Source organism: Urocitellus parryii, chromosome 11, assembly GCF_045843805.1.
Source record: "Urocitellus parryii isolate mUroPar1 chromosome 11, mUroPar1.hap1, whole genome shotgun sequence".
Taxonomy (NCBI): domain Eukaryota; kingdom Metazoa; phylum Chordata; class Mammalia; order Rodentia; family Sciuridae; genus Urocitellus; species Urocitellus parryii.
Genome location: NC_135541.1, coordinates 21,936,830 through 21,963,271, shown reverse-complemented (window position 1 = coordinate 21,963,271; position 26,442 = coordinate 21,936,830). Strand labels below are relative to the sequence as shown.

At 48.1% G+C, this 26,442-nt stretch overlaps 1 protein-coding gene across 2 annotated transcripts in view; it reads left to right on the top strand.

Annotated features, from left to right (window-relative positions):
• The window catches only part of Dlgap3 (DLG associated protein 3), a 37,380-nt gene extending 14,794 nt beyond the window's left edge, over positions 1 to 22,586 (top strand). The window contains exons 4-10 of one of the 2 annotated variants that reach the window (XM_077791240.1): positions 4,149 to 4,362; positions 4,622 to 4,935; positions 5,310 to 5,395; positions 19,680 to 20,164; positions 21,158 to 21,249; positions 21,595 to 21,705; positions 22,368 to 22,586. In XM_077791240.1, coding sequence (XP_077647366.1) covers positions 4,149 to 4,362; positions 4,622 to 4,935; positions 5,310 to 5,395; positions 19,680 to 20,164; positions 21,158 to 21,249; positions 21,595 to 21,705; positions 22,368 to 22,586 — 1,521 coding nt within the window. Of the gene's footprint in view, positions 1 to 4,148; positions 4,363 to 4,621; positions 4,936 to 5,309; positions 5,396 to 19,679; positions 20,165 to 21,157; positions 21,250 to 21,561; positions 21,706 to 22,367 lie in introns of both variants that reach the window. The other variant, XM_026393434.2, reaches the window with a different exon arrangement.
• The last annotated feature ends 3,856 nt before the right edge of the window (positions 22,587 to 26,442 follow it).

Here is a 26,442-nt window from a genome sequence, read left to right as displayed (position 1 = left end):
TGGGCAGGGCTGTGGTCATCTCAGGGCTTGCCTGGGGGGAGGCCTGCTTCCATGCTTACTCACGTGCCTGTTTGGAGGCTTAGATCCTCACCACCCATTGGCCAGAAACATCAGATTCTTGTCATGTGGGACTCACTTTAGGGACATTGCACAACATGGCAGCCTACTTCCATGTGAATCTAAAATAGAAACCACAGTCTGTAACCTAGACTCAGAAGTGACATCTCCGATATCTGCCATGTTCTATTCATGAGAAGTGGGCCAATAAGTCTAGTCCGCACTCCAGAGGAAGTAGTGCATGCCAGGAGTTGGAGACCATTAGGGTGATGTCAGAGATGGCTGCTACATAAACACTGTTTGCTCATCTTCAGTGGAGGCCTGAGCAGCCTGGGTTAGGCATGGATCCCTCAGGTATACATTTTGCAGTTGCTTCTGTTAGAATATTCCTGGTCCAGAGCCATTTTATGTGAATTTTTAATCTGAGCCATGCAAGCCCATGAAGAGATAAAATCCTGTATCTGTGGGAGGACGGGTTTATGGGTACAGGTTTTTAGGGGATTTGTCTCCTTTCTTCCCTCTGGTGCCTGAACTACAGACTGGCTTTTTTCTATCAGCCTGTGGTAAGGATTGATTTTTAAAAAAAAAATTTTTTTTGTCTACATTTTCATCGAAGATTTCCCCTTTTCTAGCTTTTAAAGGTTCTCATTTCAGCTTCTCATTTGGGCTTCGTGTGAGCCCAAAGCCTCACTCCTCCGCCCAAGTGGGTGTTAAAACTTAAGTCTTTTGGTTACTGAGACCAGAACCCCCTGCCCCCACTGCCCGCCTCCACTGGGCTGTTTGTAGCATTGGCTCACATAGTTCATATTCTGATTTTCCAGTCTCCTCTTTGCTTTTGTCCCCTGGGGACTTAGCTTGCTTTCTTGTGAGCTCAGCTATGCATATAAAATGACATTTGTTATGTTTTATCCAGTGTTTTGGAGTGGCTTGAAACGAGAGGCTTCAAAGGTTATCTAAACGAAATAACTTACGTAAAGTGTACAGGATGTCACCTGGCCCCCAGCTAGACCCACTGACTCTAGCATGGGCGACTTTTAATTAGATTCAAACAAAGTATTTTCCTTTCATTATCCCATGTGCTTGGAAATGGCCACTGATTCTGAGTCTGGTTTGTAGAAAGGCTCAGGATCTCATTTCCCCAGAGGATTCTTTTTGACTCTCCTTCAAGTGGGGGTTGGAGGAAGGAGGATGGAAGTTGATGCAGGAATAATGGGCGTATTCACCATGCAGTGGGACCATTTTATAAGCATAATATCACATAGGGCAGATCAACTCAGGTGCAGTATTCCTCTGTGAGTCTATATAGATAGAGACTGGGTTTCCCTTGGTCTTCGTCCCTTGTAGACTCCCCAGAATCTCCTCTTGGCCAGTTGAGCTGGAAGGTATATGACCACCGGGAGCTTCTCACTCTGCCACTGTCTGCCTTGGATAGAGTTGGTTGTGGACACAGCTGGGTGTTATTTTAAATATACATAGAGATATTATTTGGAATAGAGAGCTCTCTCATTCTGAATGATATTGCCACTGTGTTTTAAGAACCCTTGCTACTAATAGTCATAGCTAATGTTTATTGAGCATCTGCTGTGTCAGATATTATGCCTACTGCTTTACACATAGAAGAAAACTGAAGTTAAGTTCAGAATGAGATTCCTTGAATCCCTGATGACCAGGCTACTTGAGACCACAATGCTCTTGGCTAATGTTAGATTAGCTCCCATGGGATCCAGGAGGGACTCTCTGGGCTGGATAGGTTTTAGTTGGGGAGTACTTTGAGCCTAATCTAGAAAGGGCAGAAGTTGGTTGAGCTCCTGAGCTCCAGGAAATAACCTTGGCAACTGCTGTCCATTGGGGTTCCCAACATCCAGAGACAGTATAACTGAATAGTAGATTACAGGAAGTCATGGTGACAGCCACAGATGCCACATGGTGTGGCTTAGGCTGGTTGGACATGGAAGAATTTAACTTCTACTGGATCTTGGATTGCTTTTTCTGTAGCCTGTGATTTCTTTTCCATTGTAATGAAGTTCCTTTAGAAAGGAATTCAGGCAGTCCTCTTTTTCAGTTCTGGGCCTACATTAGAACCACTGAGTCTGTGTCTTCAGCAGATTTTTTCTGAGCTTCTAAGCAGCCAAAGCAGAGAAAAGCATATAGTTAGAGGGCCCGAGTTAACATAGATTTAACAGGCTCCCTAGGAGATCCTGATACTCAATCAGCCTTACAGGGAAGCTGACAAATGTAGCATTTAATTTTAGTTTTACCACTTACCAACTGGCTATCTGTGGACAATTTATCTGTCCTCTCTGAGTCTTAGTTTTCCCATTGATAGAATGGGATGAAAATTCCAGCTCTATTTGAGCTAGGGCCTAGTGAAATCATGCTATACTTAGGAGGCCTAGTTATGGAAATATTAAGCAGCATTTTACACTTGGGTCAAGACAATTCTTTGAATCTCTGTCGACTGCACATAAATATGATGCTGTGAATCTTTCCTGGGAGATGTCACAGATGCAGCTTAGGATACTTGCTGTTATATTCACCAGGGGATATTATTGAGAACCTTGTGTAAGACTCCATCCAGTGGCCTCTGCACAGTCATCCACAGGGAGATTTATCTTGGGCTCAGTGACAGGAGCAGTTATGGTTCTCATGAATGCCCCTATCCTGTGCTTTCTGGGTGTGATTTTCTATGCACCAGTTGCCATACTAGGTGTATTGAAAATGGAGTGTCAAGATCAGTTGTTTTGATATTTATGAATTAATTCATATCCATACCAGGTGCTTGCCTCTCCTCTTAGTTTCTTGTCTAATTCAGAACAACAACAAAAACCAATTGCAAGTTCCCATTTTTTTTTTATTTTGAGTCCCTTCAATAGACTTATAAATATGGTACCATTATCATTCCCATTTGACAGATGAGCAATCTGAGGCCCCCAAACTTTTGCTTTCCTAGGCCACATTGCTAGGAAGAGACAGAGACAGCACTTGAATCTAGGTGAGCCTCATCTCATGGCCTATGTAGGCAACTCTCAGGCTACATTTCATGCATGCTTTGGCTGAGTGGAAGCTCCGGGAAGAGTATGTACCCATTTGGAGCAATGTTTAGGACTCTGTCAGCTGTGTTTTGTCACAGAGCTTACCTCTGGTACTACTTTTTCCTACCTTTATTTTTTTCTTTATGCTGAAAACTCTGTAGTATATTTAGTCTCAGTCTATGGTTTGTGGCATGGTTCCATGAACAAAAATTTTGTATTGTATTTTTCTTCCTTGCTTCTATATTTTTTTAACATCATGAATTCTGCCCCACAAGATGTGAAAAACAAAAACAAGAACTTCAACCCATAGGCTTGGGATGCTGAGGCAGGAGGATTGCAAGTTCAGAGCCAGCCTCGGTGACTTAGGGAGGCCCTGAGCAACTTAGTGAGACCCTATCTCAAAATAAAAAGGGGAAGTGATTCAGTGGTTAAGTGCCCCTGGGTTCAATCCCCAATATCAAAAACAAAAACTTCATCCAGTAATGGTTGAGCTTTCCTTGGAGGGTGAGGGCAGGGCAGGAACCAGTGGACCAAGTTAGAACCCTTGTTCGTGAGCACAAAGTGGGGAAAGCCTTGAGATACCTGTAGGCTAATAATTACATTCCATCTTGCCCCTGGGCATATATATCTATAGGTTGATTTTAATCAATTTTGTAATATAGTGAGGTAATAAGTAATAAAGTGTCTTTCCCTGCAGTCCCCACCCTGATACCCAGCAGGAGTATGGATGACAAGATTCTCTCTGTCAGGCTCAAGTGTGAGAAAGATGAAGAACTAGGTAGAGAAGAAAGTGTGGTCAGAGTCCGGGGTACAGCCAGACACCTGGAGAAGCACAGGTGGGGGACAGGTAGGGGTATTTAAATAAAACTGGGCCCCAAGGCAGGCCTTAGGGAGTACAGGTGTCCCCATCTTTCTTTGGGGACACTGAGAGTTTCTTTTATCCCAAATGCTGGAGAAGAAGAGTCACAGAGGGCTAGTGGATGAAGACTAGCTATGTACCTAAGGCAGAGCACCCCTTCCCAGCTCCTTGGTAACTGACCTCCCGGTCCCTGCCCCTAGCTCAGCGACGAGTTGAACCAGCAGCTGGAGGCCGTGTGCGGGTCTGTGTTTGGGGAGCTTGAGTCCCAGGCCGTGGACGCCCTGGACCTGCCCGGCTGTTTCCGCATGCGGAGCCACAGCTACCTCCGGGCCATCCAGGCCGGCTGCTCTCAAGACGACGACTGCCTACCCCTCCTTGCTGCCCCCGCCTCTGTCTCAGGGAGGCCCGGCTCCTGTAAGTATGCTTTCTCTGTCCCTGGCCTGGGCCTTGGTTGGAGACCACCCTGGCGTCCGTTCCAGTCAGTGCCATGGCCATGCTATGGACAGATCACTTTCCTCTCTGGGCGGGATGAGAACAGTCTTTGGCCCTGTGTGTAGCAGCACATGGCGTGCGCGTGGCGGCCGGGTCCTGGGGGAGCACATGGGTGTGCCTGGTGAGGGGCCTTAGATTCTTGCCGGGATGTGTATCTCATTCCCTGCTCCACCCTCCACAGCCTTCAACTTCAGAAAGGCCCCACCCCCCATCCCGCCGGGAAGCCAGGCCCCGCCCCGCATCTCCATCACCGCCCAGAGCAGCACCGACTCTGCCCACGAGAGCTTCACGGCCACGGAGGGCCCAGCCCGGCGCTGCAGCTCCGCAGACGGGCTGGACGGCCCCGCCATGGGCGCACGCACCCTCGAGTTGGCGCCGGTGCCACCCCGGGCCAGCCCCAAGCCCCCCACACTCATCATCAAAACCATCCCTGGCAGGGAGGAGCTGCGGAGCCTGGCGCGACAGCGGAAGTGGCGGCCGTCCATTGGTGTGCAGGTAAGAAAGGAGGAGGCACCATCCAAGGCTCAGGTCCGGCCAGCTGGGGAGGGGTTGAGAAGATCAGAGGGGCCTTCTGGATACATAGAGCTTCTTGGCCTGTCTTGAGCTGCAAGTAGACCCTGTGCCTGGTCATCAACAGGGCTGTTTCAGCAACTCTAGCGTGCTCAACTCATCCCTTTCCTTGTCCCATCATCCCTGATAGGGAGTGCAGAGAGGGGCCCAGTTGTTGCCACCTTGATGTCTCCTCAGGGAGATTATCCGTTGAAGATTTGCCAGTTGGCTTGGGGCTCAGCCAGTGCTGACCATTCTCACTGGGAAGGGGTGTGTCCCCTGGCTAGGCCCCGCTGCTGACTCCTCCACCCTGCCACCAGGTGGAGACTATCTCAGACTCTGACACCGAGAACAGGAGCCGAAGAGAGTTTCACTCCATCGGTGTACAGGTGGAAGAGGACAAGAGGTAGGTCATGGTGGGTACACTCAGGTGTCACTGGGGAGAAGAGGAGCAAGGGCTGGTCATGTCCTCCTTGGCTCACTCTGCCTGCACTTGCTCTCCTACTGGAGTGAGACCCCACCTTCTTATTGGGGAGAAGTCAGAGCAGACAGAGGTTGTCCACAGAGACCTCCAGGGTAGTCATCAAACCTAAAGCGAGTTCTCCTTGTACTCATGCCACTCTCAGGTGCCTAGAGGCAGACAGACAGCGGTTGGGGGAAGGAGAGGTATACCATAGGTGGCAAGCAGGCCTCCAGTCATTGTCCTTTACAGGGGATAATAGGACTGCCAATCCCTCCTTACATCCTGAGGTGTGCCAGTATGTGAACCCCAAAGAAAAAAATAAACAGGAAGTCTGCTTTTCTCGGCTCCTGGCAGATATAACACTCCTCCTCACTTGGTTGCACAAGGTTTAACCAGTTGGAGTACCTATTATATGCCTGAGTCTGTGGTGTACCCAAGACAGTAGAATTACCAGCAGCCACTCTTCTGGCATTAGGTGGCCTCAGAAACACTGCTTTCTTAATTTCCACCTGAAGAATTAGCATTGTAAGCTCCAGAGGGAATATTGAAAGAAGTCCTCTCTGTTGTTGGGTGTCCCTGAGGAGACACTTTCTTTAACAACCACATGGCCATGCCACAGTGCCCATCTGCCCTCTGGAGCACGATGCCTGGTGGCCCTGGGTATGGTGTCTGGGAACCTTTCTGGGGCTGACTGAGAGTTTTGTGGTAATCCAAGTTGTCCAGGCCATACCCACTGCAGGTGTCAAACTAGTGCCCCAGCACTGTCCCTTGCAGCTGTGTTCCCATGTGCCGTTGTTGGCCTTCTGGCCTTCCTTGTGGTTCTGCCGTCTATTCCTGGCACCCCCTGGGGTTCCTGTGTGTGTGTGTGTGTGTGTGTGTGTGTGTGTGTCTGATCAAGTCTTCTTAGGGTTTCTGTGGGAGTCACCCTTTTCCTTCACTCCTGCTCTAGCTCCCTGAAGGTCCATACACTCCTGATGTAGTAAATGCTTCCTTCAAGGGTGGCAAAAGACTGCTTCTGTCACCCCCATCACTCCTAAAGTCGATGTCCTCCAAACTCTTAATAGGTCAGGAAGATTACAAAGAAGTAACAATTTATGACAAACTCAATTTGCAAATCCATGATTTAAGTTTTTGAGGATGGATATAGCTCTATGCTCCTAATTCTACACATCACCCTGACTCCAGTGCTGTGGACCATAAACCAAGCCCATGTGTCTTCACTGCTTGCTTGGGATGCATCCAGATAGATCCCTGAGGAGTCCCTCTATTCCTCCTAACAGGCATGAATCCTGGGAGGAGTGTAGCAGGCATCCTAGCTGAGCACACTCTGCCATTCATTCATGATGTATTCATTCAGCAAATACTTATTAAGCCTTTGTTATATGACACGTTTGGTGCACTGCCTTAAATGCTCAGGGAAACACCAAAGACATGACTTTTGTCCTTATAGAAGTTATGATCTAGAGGGAAACTGAGGCAATCAGTAAATAATCCATGAATAAAAATAGGATGATACATTGTGGTAATACCATGTAATGATATTATTGCACATCATGGTGGGAATATGAAAGAGGAAGAGATAAGAGAGAAGGAACCTTATTTAGATTAAGCAGATGACATTTGAACTGATGTTTGAGAACACTACAGTGATGATTGGGGTAAAAGCATTCTAGGGAGAAGAAATCACATATGCGAAGGCCCTGGGGCGAGAAAGGTTTGACACGCATCAGGAACTGATAGAAGGTTCCTGTGATTGGCAAGGAGTGCAGTGGGGGAGTAGCGAGAGAGTGCATTGGAGAGTTCCAGGGGCCAGGTCATGCCGAGCATGGGCATGATAAAGAATTGGAATCTAATTATAAGTAATGAGTAGCTATTAAAAGGTTAAAGAAAGAGTGTGACATGCTCTAATTTATGTTTACAAAAGATCACTTGCTACTGAATGGAGAATGAATTTGAGGAAAGTAGTGGTGGAATTGAGGCTAGTAGAAAGGTGATGGTGTTTTGCACTATGGTAGCTATTATGATCTAGGTCTTTTTTTTTCTGTTTATTTTATAACGGGGCACTGCTAGTATATGGGGACACTATTAAGTTTTGCCTACTGATTTTGTATTTAGCAGCCTTGCTGCTCTCCCTTATCAGGTCTCAGGTTATCTGAAAAATCATGATGGGTTTTATGTATAGATTTTTTTTTTGCAAATGAGGATATTTCTTCTAGATCTTTATTTTAAATTTATTTTTCTTATAATAATGCATTGAATAAGACTTCCTGTTTACTCCTGAGTAGTAGCTTGCTTATTCCATTCTTGAGTTTAGTAGCTAGGCTTCTCAAGATGTCGGCTACATTTTGTGATAGGTACTGTTTTTTTTTTCAGGTTAGGGAATTTCTTTCTATTGCTAGTTGACTAAGAGTTTTTATTTTCATTTTTTTTTAAATAGAAAAGGCAAGTGGAATTTTACTGAATGCTTTCTCAGAGTCTACTTAGATGATCCTAGATTTTCTCTTTCCATGTGGAATGTGGTGCATTATATGAATACATTTTCCCAGTTGGTCCATTCTTTCATTCCTGGATAAACTCTGCTTGATCCTGTTATCAGTTTGGATTGAATTTGCCTGTAAGAGGGTCTTGGTGTCTCAAAGAAGTGTATTTCTCTTACATCTAAAGCCACCTGGATGTAAAGAGGTACGGTGTCAGAACCCCAGGCTCCTCTTCGGCTGCTTTTCCATCCTTTGTGTATTACCTCATATCCAGGAGCTGAAATTCAAGCTCCTCCTGCCATGCCTGTACTGAGCAGTGGGAAGGAGGAACTGAGGAAGAAGGGTATCATCCTTTTTAAAAAGTTACACACAGCACTTTAACCTACATCACCTCGGCTGTAGGCTGTAACCACATCACGTGGTGGCAACTGGCTGCTGGTGGGGGGGCTGTGGAGGATAGTCTTTCAGCTGGGAAGCTGTCTGCAAAGTACAAAGTCCACAGCTGAAAATTACAGTTCTTATGACTAAAGACTGAGATGAGAATGGATGTATGCAGCTCTTGGAGTTTTTATCACAGCCTTGCTGTATTATTTTTTATGTGTATTGCTATATTTTTGAGTAGTTATTATTTTAGGATTTTTATACCTATGTTCACAAGGATATTGGCCTGAAGTTTTGTTTTATTTTTGTTCAGCTCAGGTATTAAGGTTATGCTAGACTCCTAAAATGAATTTGGTTGCTTTCTTTGTTTCCGTTCTTTGGAACAATTTGTGTAAAGCAGGCATGATCTATTCCCTAAGGTTTGGGAAGGGTTACCTATAAAACTATCTAGGCCTGATGCCTTTTGGGAATAAGAGAGCTTTTGGAACTATGGTTTCAGTTTCTTTAGTGGTTATTGATCAATTCTGGTTTTATTGTTCTTTTTGAGTCCATTTTGGTGACTTGTATTTTTCTAAACAATGGACCATTTTACAAAAATTGGTAGTTTTCCAAATTGGCATGAAATATTGTGTCTAATAGCAATATAATTTTATAAATGTTCATGGTATATTTAAATTAGCTTCCTTTTCCTTCCTAAGACATGTATTTATGCTTGACCTCTCTTTCTTGATCAACCTTATATCTTCTAACATTGAAATGTATTTTTAAATTACATTTTATCAGCCTTTTAAATAACTAGCTTTTGGTTTTGGTGAGCAATCATAAATACTTCCTTTCTTTTACCACTTTGGTGTTACGATTTTATTTCTTCTAACATGTTTGACTTTTATTTTAAAAAAATTCTAGAACTCAAACACTGACTTCTAATATCTCTTATTTTTCTAATGTTCTTTTGGGGCTATAAATTCCCTTTCTTGCTATACTGTTATAACTGCATCTCATAAGTTTTAGAATTTGGTATTTTTCATTGTTCAGTTCTAAATAGTTTGTAACTTTCATCATATTTTTCCTTTTAACCTATGAATTTAGAAAAAAATTTCTGGTTTTATTGTTTGTTTATTTTTTAAGTTTCCAAGTGTATTTCTTGGAGGGAGGGCCTGCCTTTTGATGATTGGTTTCTGAATTTGCTGTGTGTGGTCACAGCATGTGTTCTGTCTGGGACTTAGTCCTTAGAATGTGTTGAGGCTTCCTCTATCATATATACACATATTATATGTATATCATATACAGCATATCACATATGTGGTCTAATTTATAAATTATATCTTTCAAATGTTTATCTTTCATTTTCTTGGTACATTTCTTGGTTTTTGTTTGTTTGTTTTGTTTTTTGGTATTGGGAATTGAACTCAGAGGCACTTATCACTGAGCCACATCCCCATCCCTTTTTTTGGATTTTATTTAGAGACAAGATTTCACTAAGTAGCTTAGGGCCTTGTTAAGTAGCTGAGGTTGGCTTTGAACTCAGATCCTCCTGCCTCAGCCTCCTGAGCCGCTGGGATTATAGCTGTGTGCCCATTTTATATATATATATATATATATATATATGATGGACCTTTAGTTTATTTATTTATATGCAGTGCCGAGAATCGAACCCAGAGCCTCACACATGCTCGGCCAGTGCTGTACCACTAAGCTACAGCCCCAGCCCCTTATCTTCCAGTTTTGAGAGAGGTGTGTTTAATGTCTTACTGTGATTGTGGATAAGTCATTTTCCCTGGTAACTTTATTTTTTGTTGAGTCTGACTGTGTGCTGTTATAGTTATTTTAGCTTTTCAGTAGACTGACTCATTTTATCATGAAATAGGCTGCTTCCCCTACTCACTAATGATTTTTGCCTTTTTTAAAAATTTCTATAGCTGCTTTCTTTTGGTTACTTTTCCAATACATCTTTCTGCATTTCTTTATTTCTTTTTTTAAATATTTATTTTTAGCTGTATTTGGACACAATACTTTTATTTTATTTATTTTTATGTGGTGCTGAGGATCGAACCAGGGCCTCACACATGCTAGGCGAGCGCTCTATGGCTGAGCGACATCCCCAGCCCTGCATCTCTTTATTTCTGATGTTCCTATATCCTTATGTTTTAGATGTGTTGGTTATTGTAAGCAATATTTAGCCAGAGTTTAGTAGACATGTTTATCCCATTTGATGTTGATATAGTAATATTTTTGTTATTTACTTGGATTTATTTCTGCCCTTTTTTTATGAGGGTACTGGTATAATTGAACAGAGGTGCTCTACCATTGAACTAATCCCTAGGGGTTCCCTAGAACCCCTCTTTTTTTTTAGTTTGAGTCAGAGTCTCCCTAAGTTGCTGAGGCTGGTCTTGAACTTGGGATCCTCCTGTCTCAGCCTCCGGAGTAATGAGGATCACAGGTGTGCGTCATCATGCCCAACTATTTGTCACCTGTAAATTTTTTTCTATTTAACATGCTTTTTGTTACTTTTCTCCTCTCTGATTTTTCTGTTTTCTGTTGAACTGATCAAGTATACTTTCTTTTTCCCTCCACTGGTTTGGAAGTTTTACATTTTGTAGTAGTGACTTACCTTACAAATTTGACAGATATGCTTAATTTCTTGGTTTTCTAATGATGTCTAAAATTAGTATTTATATCCCTCTTAGATACGAAACAAGAGGCTCTGAACACTTCCATTTCACTTTAACTCCTTCCCTTCATCTTCTATATTGTATTTATCTAGGATTTTGATTATATCTATTTAAAAGTTTCTGCTCGGTCAGTTGTTGTGTTTTTTTATGGCTTAATAGTGTGGATTTACAAACATGTTTGAGCAATTTATGAGCTCACTATTACTGCCTGCTCCTTCCTCACGGGCTCAGTTTCCACCGTGCTGTGGTACACCTTGAGCTTGGGACCACTTTTAAAGTTAATATCTCGGCTTGAATTTCTGTGTTTCCCTGGCAGTACACATTTGAACCCCACACCTCCGCACAAAGCAGCCTTAATGTTCTGATTTCCCAGCATCCTGCTTCCAGACCACACTCCTGAATTGCTGGCATGAGCTTATTTGGTCCAGGTTTGTAAACTGAACAGACCTTCTTGGTTTCTGGCTTCATGTTACGGGTATCCTTCCAGCATTCCATGACGCTCAGATTTGGGGTCTCTCCTCCCTCCCTTCCTCCCTCCCTCCCTCAGCATTCCCTTCTAGCCTCTAGCATATGTCTGGCCCCAGATTCCCGGGGCTCCCTTGGCTTAGACGCCCTCTCACTACTTGCGTTTTGAATTTCCTTTTTGCTTCGGGTACCTGAAGATGTCTCTTTCCTGTTTTCAAGCTTGGCATTGTAGCAAAAACACCTTTTCAGTTTGATTTTCTCCAGCGTTTCTAAGTGTTTGGGGCGTGGGCGGGAGCTTCCTAAGTGGATTCAGTCTACTATAGTGATCAGTGCTTTGATCACAAGGCTGATAGCAGCAGATTCAGGGAGAAGTGGACCCAGGTGAGAGGCATTTTGGGGTGAAAGGTGGGCAGGGCAGGGTCAGGCAGAGAGCCTGGGCTTACCTGCCCTCGTGTAAGTGGAATCAGTTTGAAAAAGTGTCTGAAAAATGGGATTGCCTGGGACAGGTGATCACACTGGGAATTCAGAGGCAGTGACAGGTGGGGAGAGGGGAGATCTGGCCCATCTCTCTGGCCCAGCTCCCTCGCTTGTCTGCTGAAGGCATCCTTAGTTATACACCTGTACAGCCTTTGCTGTCCCTTCTGTCCCTGGCACTTTGAGTCTGACTCACCACACGCCATGCCCCAGCTGGTGCTTAACAGTGAGCCATGAATTCCAGCAGCCTCACCAGGCAAATATCCAGGACTCCCCCCCGCCCCACTACCACCCATTTCCTTGGACTCCTGTCCTTTCCTCTGTCTATCTTGTCTGTACTTTGGTTTTAAAATTGCCGGACAGGAAAGTGCTTGTCTCTGCCTTTCAGGATCTTCTCTGCCAACCTCTTGGGTAGAGTTCAGATGCACAGCCTGTTACATCTGACAATTGCCTGTGGATCCTTCTAGTTGTCCATCATCAGTGATGACTTAGCTTAGATAAATGCACAGGGGTGGGGACTGCACCCTCACCCCCGCCCAGGACTCATTTGCCCACAGATGGATTGGATCCCTGTTATTTGCCAAATACTGGGCTGGGTATTGAGGATAGACGTGAGCAGAACCAGATACAACTCCTGCCTTGGGGAAACATAGCTCCATGCTAATCTCAGAGTCTCCTCAATAACAAGGAATAGGGCTGGGGATGCCACTCAGTGGGGGAGCACTTGCCTAGCTCTTGTGAGGCCCTGAATTTGATGCCCAACAGTGAAACAAAACAAAACAAAACCCAGGCCGGGGGAGACTTACAGCTGTGACAGCTGGCACAGAGGAGAGGCAGGTGTGCCATGAATCTGTATTCTGGGGGCTTTAACCTGGTCATAGGGGTCAGACCAGGCATCCCTGGGAAGTGACATTTGGGTAGAGACCTGATGGATGAACAAAAATTAACTCAATGAAAATCAGAGATAAAAATGTTCAGGCAGAAAGAATGGCACATGCTAAGGCCTTGTGGTGAGAAGCAACATACCTGAACACAGTCATCAGCTCTGTCCCAAGGTGACCTTACCACCCCGACTTCCCCACCCAGTACCCTCTGGGTCATGTAAAGGGTCATCTCATGTCCTTGCTGAATTTTAGAAGACTATCCTGGGGTCCCCTGGGGGGTCACAGAAGATGTGCCTCCAGCTCCATCTAACCATGGGCATCTGACAACCCTACTTAGATCCACTTGCACCCACCCAGGGCTACTTGGGAAGCTGTGTAGGAAGGCCTGTCCACCCCTTCCTTAGCATCATGGTCACTTTGGCGTTAGCACCTGGGGAAGGGCATGTGCTGAAAGGACATGCCCTTGGAGCCCCAGGAAGGAGTCTCCCATCCTCATGAAGCTTTACATTCCAAGATAAGCCCTGGCACAGGCATTGCCTCCCCTCCCCCGCTTCAACTCCAGGGTGGTTCCTAACTGACCTTCATGACTCCTCCTGAAATGCCATCTAGTCCCACCCAGGCTAGATGGGTCTCAGGGACCCCAGCCTGATCATCTTAGATGCACTGTGCCTGGCTGATGTGTCACTGCCCCTTCTCCTCCCCGCCCTTCCTCCTCCTGCCCCTACCCATCTCCTGCCCAGTACCCCTGGCAAACCCTCTTGACAGTTTCTGGCTTTTTCCTTGGACACTGTGTCTCAGGGGGTAATCCAGCTTTTTGCCAGAGGTTTATGTGTTATCCCCCAGGGAATCACAGAGGGAACATCTCTCTAAAGTAACCATGAAAACAACTTCCAGAATCCCCAGGAATGTGATCATCACCTGGAAGAACTGAAGAGGAGGAGGCCTCTGGAGCCTAGTTAAAAGGCCCGAGGAGAAAACACCGTGAACGCATTGTTACACGGCAGTGAGAATTCACAGCCGGAGCCAGTTTCTATCCTGTGCTTACAGCTGTTGGTGGAGAGCACAGCAAACACTGCCAGATCCAGAACTTCAATGGGGCATAAGCCCTGGGCTTCACAGTCCTGAAGACTCATCTGCTATAGTTAGGATTAGGTTTGGCTGTGAATTATAGATCCCCCTCCTCCAAATGACAAGTGACTTCAAAATGATTGAATTTTATTTCTTTGTTGCTGAGAACAATCCCAGAGGGCTGGTAGGTGTTCCATGGTGTCAGGACCCAGGCTCCTTCTGTCTTCCTGCTCTTCTACCCTTGACACTTGCTTGCTGTCTCATGTTCTAAGTGGCTGCTTGTGGTCCAGCCATCATGTCTGACTCTGGTTATCAGGGAGGAGGGAAGGACAAAAAAGGGCACACCTGTCTTTTTAATGACACCTTTCTTTCTTTCCTTTTCTTTTTTTGAGGGGACTGGGGATGGAATCCAGTGTTGGGGAAAGTATAAATGGCAGCCGCACCCCAAAGAAAAACCCCAACATGGCGCCTAACGACCTTCTCTTCCTACTTTCCCTTCTTTTCACTGGCGCGAAAAGTTCCCACCGGCGCAGGGCCTTGGGCATGCTAGACAACTGTTCTACCACTAAGCTATACTCCCAGCCCAATGCTTTCCATATATATATATATATATATATATATATATTCTGTTTATATACACTTGAGATGTTAAAATTATACAGATGGAAAACAGATCCAGTGCTTTCCTTTGAAGAATACTTTCTGGAAATTGTACATACCACTTTTGCTTATATCTTATGGACTGGAACTTAGCCACATGGCGATACCTAGTTGTAAGGGAGATTGAGAAAAGAATCTGTATCCAAAGTGGCCACTGTCCAGCTTAAAATTATGGGATTCTGTTACTAAGGAAGAAAGAAAGAATGGATGTTGGGGGATAATTAGTGGTCTCTACCATCCTTCCTTCCAGCCAACCAACCAATCAACCACCCAGCCAACATTTATGTTTGAGGAGCTGCCCTATTTAGTGGGAGAGACAGATATGCAAATAACTCACTACAATACAATGTGATATGGAGTATAAAAGAGGTTTTGTTTGGAGTACTGTGGGAGAACAGATGGAAGTGATCAACAGCAATCAGAATAATTAATGACTACAATGCCCTCGCTGGGGCCTCCTGCTACATTCGGACTATTGTGTATATCCAGCTCCCTTTCTTTGCAGTGAGAGCCGAAAACTTTCCTACTTCTCCATAATAGCCAACACAATGGGCCGGCAGGTGCTGTCCTGAGTTCTTCATACACATTATCTCACTGCAGTCTCGCAAGCTGAGACTGTTCTTCTCACTTACAGATGAGAAACAGGCCCAAGCCATGGAGCGGGCTGTTGGATGCGGGCAGCCTGGCTCCTGAGTGCCTGGGCTTAACCGCTCTGTTCTGTCGCCCCTTCCTCTGTCCCCACCAACTCCAACAGAGGGTCTCCTCCAACAGAGGGTCTCCCCAGCCACTGCACTGTGACGGCCCATGTCATCTGGTGGCACCTTGCTTCACCTCCAGGCCAGCCCCCAACTTGCCTGCATCCCTCCCCTGGCTCGGCCTTGGTCTTCTTGGCTAGAGCTTCCCTCCCCTGAAGTCTGGAGAGGCAGCAGGCTGTGGTGGCTTAAGGAAGTCACTCAGCCTCTTTAAACATCACTTTCCTGTCTGTAAGTAGGGATGGGACTAACACCCTTATCACGGGACTAGCCTTGCACCTACTCAGTGCTCAGAGGATGTTATTACTTTTTATCCCCCTTCCATCTGGTTCCTTGGACTGTTATCTCTCTGCATCTTCAATCAACTTTTCTTTACAGGTTGTATTGGTTTCCTATTCCTGCCATAACAAATGACCACAAATGTAGAGAGTAACGCATACATATTTAATGTCTTACATTCCTGGAGGTTAGAAGGTTGTACTGGGTCTCACAGGGCTAATATCTAGGTGTTACAGGACCACATCCCTTCGGGGGGGTTTTGGGAAGAATCAGTTTTGTTACCTTTTCCAGTTGACTGAGGCTGTTTGCATTCCTCGTGGCCTTCGGGGGGTTCAAAGCCAGCTGCACTGGTCCTGCCCTCAGGTTGCCTTACACCAGCCTGGATTCCTTCCTCCCACCTCCTGCCTGACCTCTTGCGTCCCTTTCTCACTGATAGGGACCCTGTGACTAAACTGCACAGCCCTGGATAATCCAGGGCACTCACTTCATCCCATCTGTGGAGTTCCCAACACATTCACAGGCTCAGGGGATTTGGGTGTGAACCTCTTTGGATGCCATTATCTTGCCTACCCCTGGGATTATTTCCCCTTGGGATGTAGTAGGTAAGAACCATCCTAAATAAAACACCTCTCCTTTAACTGTGTGCCCTTCACACTTCTTTGCTTCTTAGGCAAACTTTTGTTTTTGGTACCAGGGATTGAATTCAGGGGCACTTAATGACTGAGCACATTTCAGCCTTTAAAAAAATTATTTTGAGACAGTCTTTATTAAAATGCTTAGGGCCTCAATAAATTACTGAGGTTGGTATTGAATTTGCAATCCTCCTGTCTCAGCCTCCCAAGTGGCTGAGATTACAGGTGTGCACCACCACATCGGCTCTAGGAGTCATCTTAATTAGGTTTCCCACTTCCTTAAAACCTGCTGCAGTCTGTGTCTGCCCCCACATCCCACCAAACCCACTTTTGCCCTGGTTACAGTGGCTTTGGTGACTCTTTTCGTTCTGAACCAGCTGCATTGTCCGTGCTGTCTGCTCATTCCTGCTGGAGACCTTCCTATCCCTATCTTCCTTTAGGTCATTTTGGTTTTCTTTCTCATCCTCCCTGGCTTCTTCCTCTCCTCTGTGAGCTATGCTGTTCCTCTATGAGCTATGCTGTCTCCACCCACCTGTGAAATGTCCATGTTTCTCTGGACTTTAGATCTTTGATCCCTTGCTCTTTTCTTGCTAGTTTTAAATGCCACTTACGCAAGGATGGCTGACTCCTGTTTGTGCTGTGGAAATCTCTGGCCCCTGGCTGGGAGTGTTGGTGAGGAGTGTGCTTCTACTACTAATCTCATGAGCTCATCAGCTCTTCAGTCTTCCTTGACGCACACACAGTGAGAGAGCTCACTGAGGTAGTGACCTGAGAACCATGAAGCCTGGGGCACTTGGTGCTTCTGTTCCAGACTGTGTGGCTGCTTCCATGGAGATGGAGCGCCATCCTCTCAGGACTTCTCAGAGGAAGGTGTGAAAGACAGCAGGCCCAGGTGTGCCAAAGGACAGATCCGTGTTTAGTGGGGGTGACAGGGAAGCAGCAGGGATAGCAGCTTTTGGGTAGTGTATTTACTGGTGCAAACCCCATCTTTACCTCTGTGATTTGTAACTGCTGGAGCTCTGAAGGAGTTACATGCTCACTAGTTCAAAGGCACAGAACTATTCATGGGATGGTTCTTACCTACTGCATCCTGACGGTAGTTAGACACACAAGACTCTCACCAGGGAACAGTTTAACCAAATAGTGAGGCTGCCTCTGAATGCAAGAAAACTGCTGGGGGGGGGGGGCGTGAAACTGAAGAGTGGCCTGGGGACAGTCAGGAGATTCAGAGAGGAAAAGGGACTTGGCCATGGAATGGACAGGGAGTGAAGAGGAGGAAGGCCATTTGGGGCAGGGGAATAACATGTGCCAAGGTAGAGAATCAGGATAACAGATAATCTATTTGGGGAATAGGGAGATTGTAGGGGAGATGAGGTCAAAGATGAGGACAGCAGCCGGAGCATATGGGCCTCATAAGGGCTTTAGGTAGGTTCTAGCAGGAAGTTTGAACTTGATCTCGCTGGCAGTGGGAAGCTGTCGAATTTTTTGTTCCAGTTCTGGGCATTAAACCTAACATGCATGGTCCGTAAGTGCTGTACCACTGAACTATGCCTCTTACCTGAAGAAATGATGGTGTGTGTGTGTGTGTGTGTGTGTGTGTGTGTGTGTGTTTGCTGGGAATTGAACCAAGGGTCCTATGTATGTTAGGCAAGTATTTTACCACAGATCTACATCCCCAGCTCCTATTTAAAGGTTCTGATCACAGAAATGACTTGACAGAGTTCAGCTCTTTTAGGAAGATTACTCTTCGGTAGATTGGGGAGGGATTGTTGGGCCTTAGATCTTAAAATATGCAAGGTATACTTTTAGAGGATATACCTTGATAATTACTGGCCCATTCCTATAATCTTATATTCCTATAATTTTATATGTGTGTATATTTTTAGATATAGGTGCATATTTATATATAATATATAATCATATATAACATGTATTTTAAGTTTACTCTCACACATATTAGATGGCCTAGGTGAACACATAGTGACAAAGCTAGCATTAGAACTCAGGTCTGCCTCCTAGTCCAGTGATCTTCTATATTGATCTGAGTGGTTGCAGAGGTATCTGAAAGGAGGCTGTCCAACTGTCTAGGCACATGGTGATGCCAGTCTTGACCAGGGCAGACACCCAGGTAAAGACCATGTGGGAGGCAGTGAAGACTTGTTGTCTCTCCTCCTCTCTCTCTTGGTGGGGGTGGGGACATAGGGCTCGTTGGAGACTGCACATGAGTGCATCTCTCTTTCCTGGGTCCTGCAGCATCCTTCTGGGCCTGGTTTCTATGGCAACAAGCTCCCAGCAGGCAGCCCGCCAGCTGGAGGGAAGCAGGCAGGCAGGCAAGGAGAGAAGGCCTGGGCAGTATGGGGAAGGCTGAAGTTGGCGGGGGTTGGGAGTCTCCTGGGAAGCTGGACAGGTCTCTGGAGCTGTCCCAACAAGCCTGTTTGTCTTCTGACCATGTGTGGAGGGGGCGGGGAACTCAGGACCCATAGATCTTTCTTGTGAGGTCCTTGCATTCTCAGATGTAGAACTTCTGTTCATCCTCTGTCCCCCCCGCATCTCCTGACTCCCACTTCTTAAAGTATTGTCAGACCCTAACCTTATACCTCTTAGGAGGCCACTGAGTTCTTTATAGAAAAGAGCCCCTACTCTGAACTCAGGGGAAAAAAATGAACAAGGCCAATTGACTTTCTGTTTTGCATAGGATTTGCATATTATTAACTCAAAGACAAGAAATTTCCAGGCCCTGTGTCATTCCTGCCAACAACTTAATTCAGCTCCACTGGCACTGGCATACTGTGTCTGGCCAGGCTCTGGGCTGAGCTGTCAGGGTCCCTAGGGGAGAAGTCCTCCCAGCCGCCTGCCCACTCCACCCCCAGCTGCTCCCAGGCACCTCCTCCCCTGATGTTCTAGCAGCTGCTGTGGAGTGTGGAACAGAGTGCTCCAACTGCGGAACCCAGCAGGCAGCCCTGGGTCCAAATTCTGGCTCTGCTACTTTGTGGCTGGGTGATGCTAGGCCTCTGGGCCTAGGTTTACTCATGGGTCTTAGGGCTCAGTACACACTGTACAGCCAGTGCAAACCAGCATGGATTTACTTTTGTTAGAATGCTGAATACATTTGCATTCATCCATAAAGAGCTAACACTACCCTGGACCCTACCTGGGACCCTCTGATCTACCTCACAATCCAGCTTCTACAGGTACGGTCCCAGCACTTTGGTCACAGTCTGCTCAGATTGGTATATGACAGCATCTGTTCTGGCCATGGGAGTACTGGTTGTTAAATATTTTGACTGTCACCCTGTCGAGAGGTGGTGCGATGAGTAGGTATATTGGGTACCTACTAGTTGCAAGGACTCATCCGTTTCCAGTGCTTGGCCTCATGCTCACTGCTTTGTAGGTTCCCTTGCTCACTCCTTTCCCCTTTTGCCTGGGATGTGGGTGAGGGCTAAGATGGTCAGGGACAGAGGGGACAGGCACCTCTCTCCACAGGCGGGCAAGGTTCAAGCGCTCCAACAGCGTGACGGCCGGTGTGCAGGCAGACCTGGAACTGGAGGGCCTGGCCGGCCTGGCCACGGTGGCCACAGAAGACAAGGCCCTGCAGTTTGGACGATCCTTCCAGAGGCATGCCTCTGAGCCCCAGCCCGGGCCCCGGGCCCCCACCTACTCAGTCTTCCGCACGGTCCACACGCAGGGCCAGTGGGCCTACCGCGAGGGCTACCCACTGCCGTATGAGCCGCCGGCCACCGATGGGTCGCCCGGCCCTGCCCCCGCCCCCGCCCCTGGCCCCGGGTCTGGCCGCCGTGACTCCTGGATGGAGCGTGGTTCACGTAGCCTCCCCGACTCAGGCCGCACGTCCCCCTGCCCACGGGACGGCGAGTGGTTCATCAAGATGCTGCGGGCAGAGGTGGAGAAGCTGGAGCACTGGTGCCAGCAGATGGAGCGTGAGGCGGAGGACTATGAGCTGCCTGAGGAGAGTGAGTCGGCCCCATCCAGGGGTGTTGCAGGGCTGGGGGCTGGGGGCTGAGGGCACAGGAGACCACGGAGCCGGGAGAGTGGGGCTGCAGCATAGTAGGCTCCCCCCACCCCGTTGGACTGAGTTTGCCTTCTTTCCTGGTTCTTCAGCCCCAGAGTTGGGGAGGTGGGGGGTCAGCAGTGGCAGCAGGACCTGCTGGGAGCTCTTAGAATCAAGCCGCTCTGATCAGGTAGAAGGCTAGACTTTTAGAAGATGGCTATCAATCCAGGTCACCAAATCCATGAGGACAAAGGGAATCCAGATCTGAACTGGTGTAGGGATCCAGAGTGATCCAGGAGCAAGACCTGGAGGTAGAGGGAAGGTAGTGCCAGACAGATCAGATCTGAGGCTCAGCGAAGCAGTCATTGCCCTGGCCTGAGAGGGCATGGCCCCTCCCTGTAAATCCAGGCTGAGGGGAGGGGAGACACAGTCTCTAACTTTATGGGACTAGGAAGTCAGAGTGTCATGTTCATGAAATTACCTAATAATAATTCTTTTTTTTTTTTTTTCTTTTGAGGGGCCAGGGCTGGGACTGGGGATAGAACCTGGGATTCCCAAATGCTAGACAAGTGCTCTACCACTGAACTTCACCCCTAGCTGTCCTTATTTTTGTGATAGGGCCTTGCTAAGTTGCTGAGGGTCTAATTTTGGTCAATAGGGCTAGGCTGGGGCTGGTATCCATCTGTTCTCTGATGTGGAAGGAGGAGGATACAGGATGAGTGCTTAGCTAATGTAGGCTGTGTGAAGGAAGGAGCATCAGTGCCCCAGGATTCAGTCCTCTTGGTGAGGTGGGCAGGGAGCTGCTAGTCAGGAATTGAGGATGGGGTTGGGGAAGGGGCTGGGGGAGATAGACTGTGCAAATAACTGAGTGGTGAGAATCATTCAGGGCAGACTTCCTGGAGGTGGGGGAAGGAGATGTCTCATTCCCCTCCTTGAGTTTCCTTCTGCTCTCCAGTCCTGGAGAAGATCCGCAGTGCTGTGGGTAGCACACAACTTCTCCTGTCCCAGAAGGTCCAGCAGTTCTTCCGGCTGTGTCAGCAAAGCATGGTGAGTGCCCATAGGAATACAGCCCACCAGGTTTGTTGACCTGGCAGATGATCCAGAGTGTGACCAGGAGGTAAGACCAGGTCTGTGTGCCTGCAGGGGTAGTTTTGAGTATATTGTGCCAGGAGAGGGGGTCAGGTATTTGTGCCCAAGAAAGGAGAGACCTAGGCTCTTTTTGGTCTTGCTTTCTCCCACCCCCAACCCCTCTCCCAGGTTGAACTTCCTGAGGGTGAGATTGGATGGGGTTATCTGTGGTCCTGACTGGGGTCAGACCTCCCTAACTGGCTGCCCCCACTATGTCTTTCACTGCTGCAGGACCCCACTGCGTTCCCCGTGCCCACCTTCCAGGACCTGGCGGGTTTCTGGGACCTCCTACAGCTCTCCATCGAGGATGTGACCCTCAAGTTCCTGGAGTTACAGCAACTCAAGGCCAACAGCTGGAAACTCCTGGAGCCTAAGGTGTGTGTTGGGGGGTGTCTCTAGAGGCCACACCCCGAACAGTTACCTTCCATGGAGAGATGTGTATGAAGGGGAAGGGCCCATGAGGAGGGACCCATGGGCAGCAAGGTGATGGGTGACCATCCGCTTCCAGAACTTCTGGTCATTGCAATCTGGGTGGCCCCAGTACTTATCACTGCCTGAACTTCCAGAGCTGCTTCAGGCATCTCTGGCCCTTGCAGATAGAACTAGACCTAGAAGGTCACCTTCAGCTTAGGCCTACGCATAGAGGACAGAGCAGTATATATACCCTCAGACCTCAGCCTACTAGATCCTGTCTGCCATGGGTCTCAAAGGAGTAGCGGGTCACCTCGCTTGCCTAGCCTCGGTTCTCAGAGCTGTGCCCAAGTCCACCTGGCGTGAAAACACAGTCTCTCAGCCAGCATCCTGATGCGAGCTGTTCAGAACAGCTCCACCAGGGGGCGCTCGAACACGTCACGTTTTAGTGAAAGATGGGGGGGGGGGGCTTTGACCTTGGCAGATCGAGTACACCTGGGGCTTCTAGTCGCGGCACCCGCGTTCAGAGTCACACAGTTTCCATCCCTCCGGGAGCTGGGACGTGGGGGCACGGGATGCCGGGTGGATCCCCCGCGCCCAAGCTCAGCCGCCCGCTCTCCCGACAGGAGGAGAAGAAGGTCCCTCCGCCGATACCAAAGAAGCCCTCGCGGGGCCGGGGCGTGCCGGTGAAGGAGCGCTCCCTGGACTCCGTGGACCGGCAGCGGCAGGAAGCGCGCAAGCGGCTCCTGGCGGCCAAGCGCGCCGCCTCCTTCCGCCACAGCTCGGCCACCGAGAGCGCGGACAGCATCGAGATCTACATCCCCGAGGCCCAGACCAGGCTGTGACCCGCCCGGCCCGCCCAGCCCGGCCCGGGCCGCGGTTTTCTACCCGTACTGTACACCCAGCGTCGAGGTCACTGTGAACACGGGCCGCCCAGTGCGCCCGCCGCGCCGGCACCGCACGCCCCGGCCCCTCCTGCCCGTCACACTCTCGTGGGTTTTTTACCTTCCTGACCCCACGCGAAGGCGCCCGGGCTGGGCTGGGGGCCGTGCCTCTCTGCCCTGCGCTCCCCACCTGGAACCCCCACCTTCCTGGTCCGACGCTTTGTCCCCACCTCCCCATGGGCACCATCTCTGCCATTATTTCCCCCCACGGGCCAGGCCGGGCCGGGTCCCTCATCTGGGCTCTGCGTCCCCCCACCCACCCCGCGGGGCTGGGCTTCGTGGGGATCAAGCTTCGTGGCTTTTTATGAAGAATCCCAATCCCCGCCTAGGAGCCCACCCCACCCTCCCAGGGCTCCACCTTCAGCCCTCAGCCCACAGGGCCCAGGGACCACAGTGGCTGGACCAACCCAGGACCAGGGCGCCTGGGCCTCTCCCCTTTCCCAACGGCTGGGGAGGGGAGATGGGGGCTTCCCCTCACCACACCTGTGGCTGTTCCCACATCCCGAGTATCCCAGGAAAAATAAAACCGCAGAACTGCACTTGAGCCAGCTGCTCTCTCCAGAAGAGGCCACCTCTGCCTGGGGGTGGGCGTGGCAGGGAGGGGGGCAGAGAAGTGCCATGCTGGTGCTCTTGATTTTGGGACAGCACAGGTCCTAAGCCCCTCCACGGGAATGGGCCAGCTTGGAGAAAGGGGATTTGGCCCTCTGGTGGCCACAAAAAGGACCGAGGCTTTCCTGGAGGGGCTCTGGTGGCCTGCAGAAGGGAAGGTGACAACCTCTTCACTCTCCCTGGTTCAGTTTGGTTCCCTTTCTGCCTCCCATTCCTCTTAGGGTTCCCCCAGAGCGGGAAGCACTGGCGCTCAATGCGAGGCACACAGCATGTGCTCAACAAACAGTGTGGTTATTATTAGGTATCTACAAATATGGTTTATCTTCCCTTGAGGGCACAGTGTTCCTTCTGCTCCAGTCATTCCTAATCAGCAGCAGAAAACTATTCAGAAAAGTGCTGCAACTTCCTCTGATGCCTCCTGTGGGTGGACACTGGGAAAAGGAGGTAGAAGGAACATAACTTTCCTGGGAAGCCAATCCAAACCTAGTAGTAGTGATGGCTAATATTTATCAAAAATGCTTCATGTGGGTCAGGCAAGGGATGCATGCATTATGTGAATATAGCTCATTCTTACAATGGAGGACAAAGCTGAGCCCAAGGAAGGTTAAGTGATTTGTCCAAAGTCATAAAGCTAGAAGTGGTATGCCAGGTCTATTGCCAAGTCATGACTTCTTAGTTTTATAGCCTTCCTAGCTCACAAAAGACTTGGTTGCAGCCCCCACCCGGAAAGCCCTATTTGTAGTCCCTTGAGGTTAGTGTGTCACCTAATCCCCTCAAGGGGTTGGTTGCTCTTCTGGGCTCTCCTGGACCAATTCTCACATTTATTCAGCAAACATCACTCTCAGACACCAGAGAGGTAACTCTGAACTGTGCAGTTTCTGTCCTTATAGAGCTTATGTTCTTATGGGAAAACCAGACAAGTAAACAAGCAATTAAAATGCAGTGGTGAGTGCTGGGAATGACTAGGTATTAGCCACTGACAAAGGGCTGGGGCTGGGAAGAATGTTCCAAGATCAGGGAACAGCTGTGGAAAGGCCTGGAGGAGAAAGGGCATTGGGAAGGCAGAGATGGATCATGTGGGCTTCTGGATCTGGTTGAGGAGGGTGGGCCTGCATTCTGTGTGCCCTGGGGAACTACAGATGGGTTTTGAACTGAAGAGTGGTGTAAACGTTTTATAGGCTGGTTTGGGAGACTACTACTCTGACAACTACTATTCATGCACACTCCCATGAGCCCATGAGGAGGGCTCCCATGTGATCTGAATTCCCCAAAGCAAATTAGCTTGGAGCTGATCCCATGCAGATTCCTGGCCTTGGTCCAATACTTAGTGAATGGACCCCATCCTTGAATGGTTATTTAACAAGTGGTCCAGGTGATTCTGATGTGAGGCCAAGTTTGGGAACACAGGTTGGATCACACAGGCTTCCTTTAGAAGTGATGATTTGTCTCTCTCCCATAGATTTGGCAAGGGAAGCCTGGACTGCATTACTTCTCTGAGATTGTTTCATGTCTAAAATTGGGACATGAATGAGTTTTGAACTAGACAGTACTCAGAACAGTCTTGTGAAGTGGGTGTTGCTTATCCATAAGGAAACTGAGTCTTGGAGAGGTTAAACAGCTTACCTCAAATCCTGAAGCTAGGAAGCAGCTGAGTCCAAGTTCAACCTTCTACATTATACCATTGTTTTTTTTTCAAGGTCCATATCTTTTCTCAGAAATGGAGCTGGGTTTCCTGGATCAGGAGGTATATGGGAGTGGGCACAGAGGAGCAGGTCAGTTTCTGCAGTTCTGATCATCTTGCTACTGGCATGATGTTTAAAATATCCCCAGGTGATGCTAAAGTGGGGCAGTCCCCTTAGGTTGTTGTGACCTGGGTAGTTGGACTGAACCCTAAGGGTATATTAACGTGGAGACCAAGTTCTTGTGCATGAGTTAACCCCAGTCTGGCCATAGCCAGGAACATGAACAGAAAGGCTACAAAGGGAGGTAGACCTGCTCCCCTAGGAGGTCTGAGGAGATGAGAGTGGGGAGGCACTAGCAATCAGGGTGCCAGTCTGTTTTGTGCTGCTATAATAGAATACCTGGATAATTTATAATGAGCAGAAATTAATTGACTCACAGTTTTGGAGGCTGGAAAGTCCAACACCATAATGCCTAAAACCAGGGCACAGCCTTGTATGCCTGTAGTTCCAGCTATTCAGGAGGTTCATTTGAGTCCAGATGTTCAGGGGTCAGCCTGGAAAACAGAGCAGGATACTGTAAAAAAAAAAAAAAAAAAAAAAAAAAAAGTGCCTGCATTTGGCCAGGGCCTTCTTGCTGCATCATCCCATGGTGGAAGGCGAGAGAGGGCCAGAAAGGGGAAGAGGGGGCCAAACTCACCTCTTTAAAAGGGTACCAAATCCCACCCACCCACGAGAATGGAGTGCTCAGCCAAATCACCTCTTAAAGACCCCATTATAACAGCAATTAAATTTCCACATGAATTTTGGAGGAACATACATTTAAACCCTAGCATAGGAGCCCGAGAAAGCTTTCTGCTTTGTGAACTGAGTCTTGCAGGATGAATTAGCATTTTGCAGTCAAGGAAGAGAAGGGAGAACATTCCTTTCAGGTGAAGGGATCAACTTTGGCAGAAGCTTGGAAAGGGTATGTGTGCTGGGAATGATGGGAGAGCAAAGAATGGAGATGGGCACTAGGCTGGGATGGGGTGTGGGGGGAGTGGAGAGATGTGGCCAGAAGGGACCCATGGTGGCAGTGGGGTGTGGGGAGGTAAACTAGGGATTTCATGGGTTTTTTTAAAAAGTTTTTGAAAGACCCTTGGGCCAAAAGGATGTAAGTGGTCTGGAGGGGGCAATAAGAAGGCAGGGAGACCATTGCTAATGGGATCCAGGTAAGAGGGAGTGATGTTGACTTTGAGAGACATTTAGGAAGCTTTGGTGAAACAATCTCAGAGAAGTGGCCTTGAAAGTCACTCAGGTTTTTGGCTTGATGAGTGAATAAGGCCAAAAAAAAAAAAAAAAAAAAAGGATGAGAGGAGGGGCTGGGGCTATGTAGCTCAGTTGGTAGAGTGCTCGCCTAGCATGTGTGAGGCACTGGGTTTGATCCTCAGCACCACATAAAAATAAAATAAAGGTGTCCATCTACTATA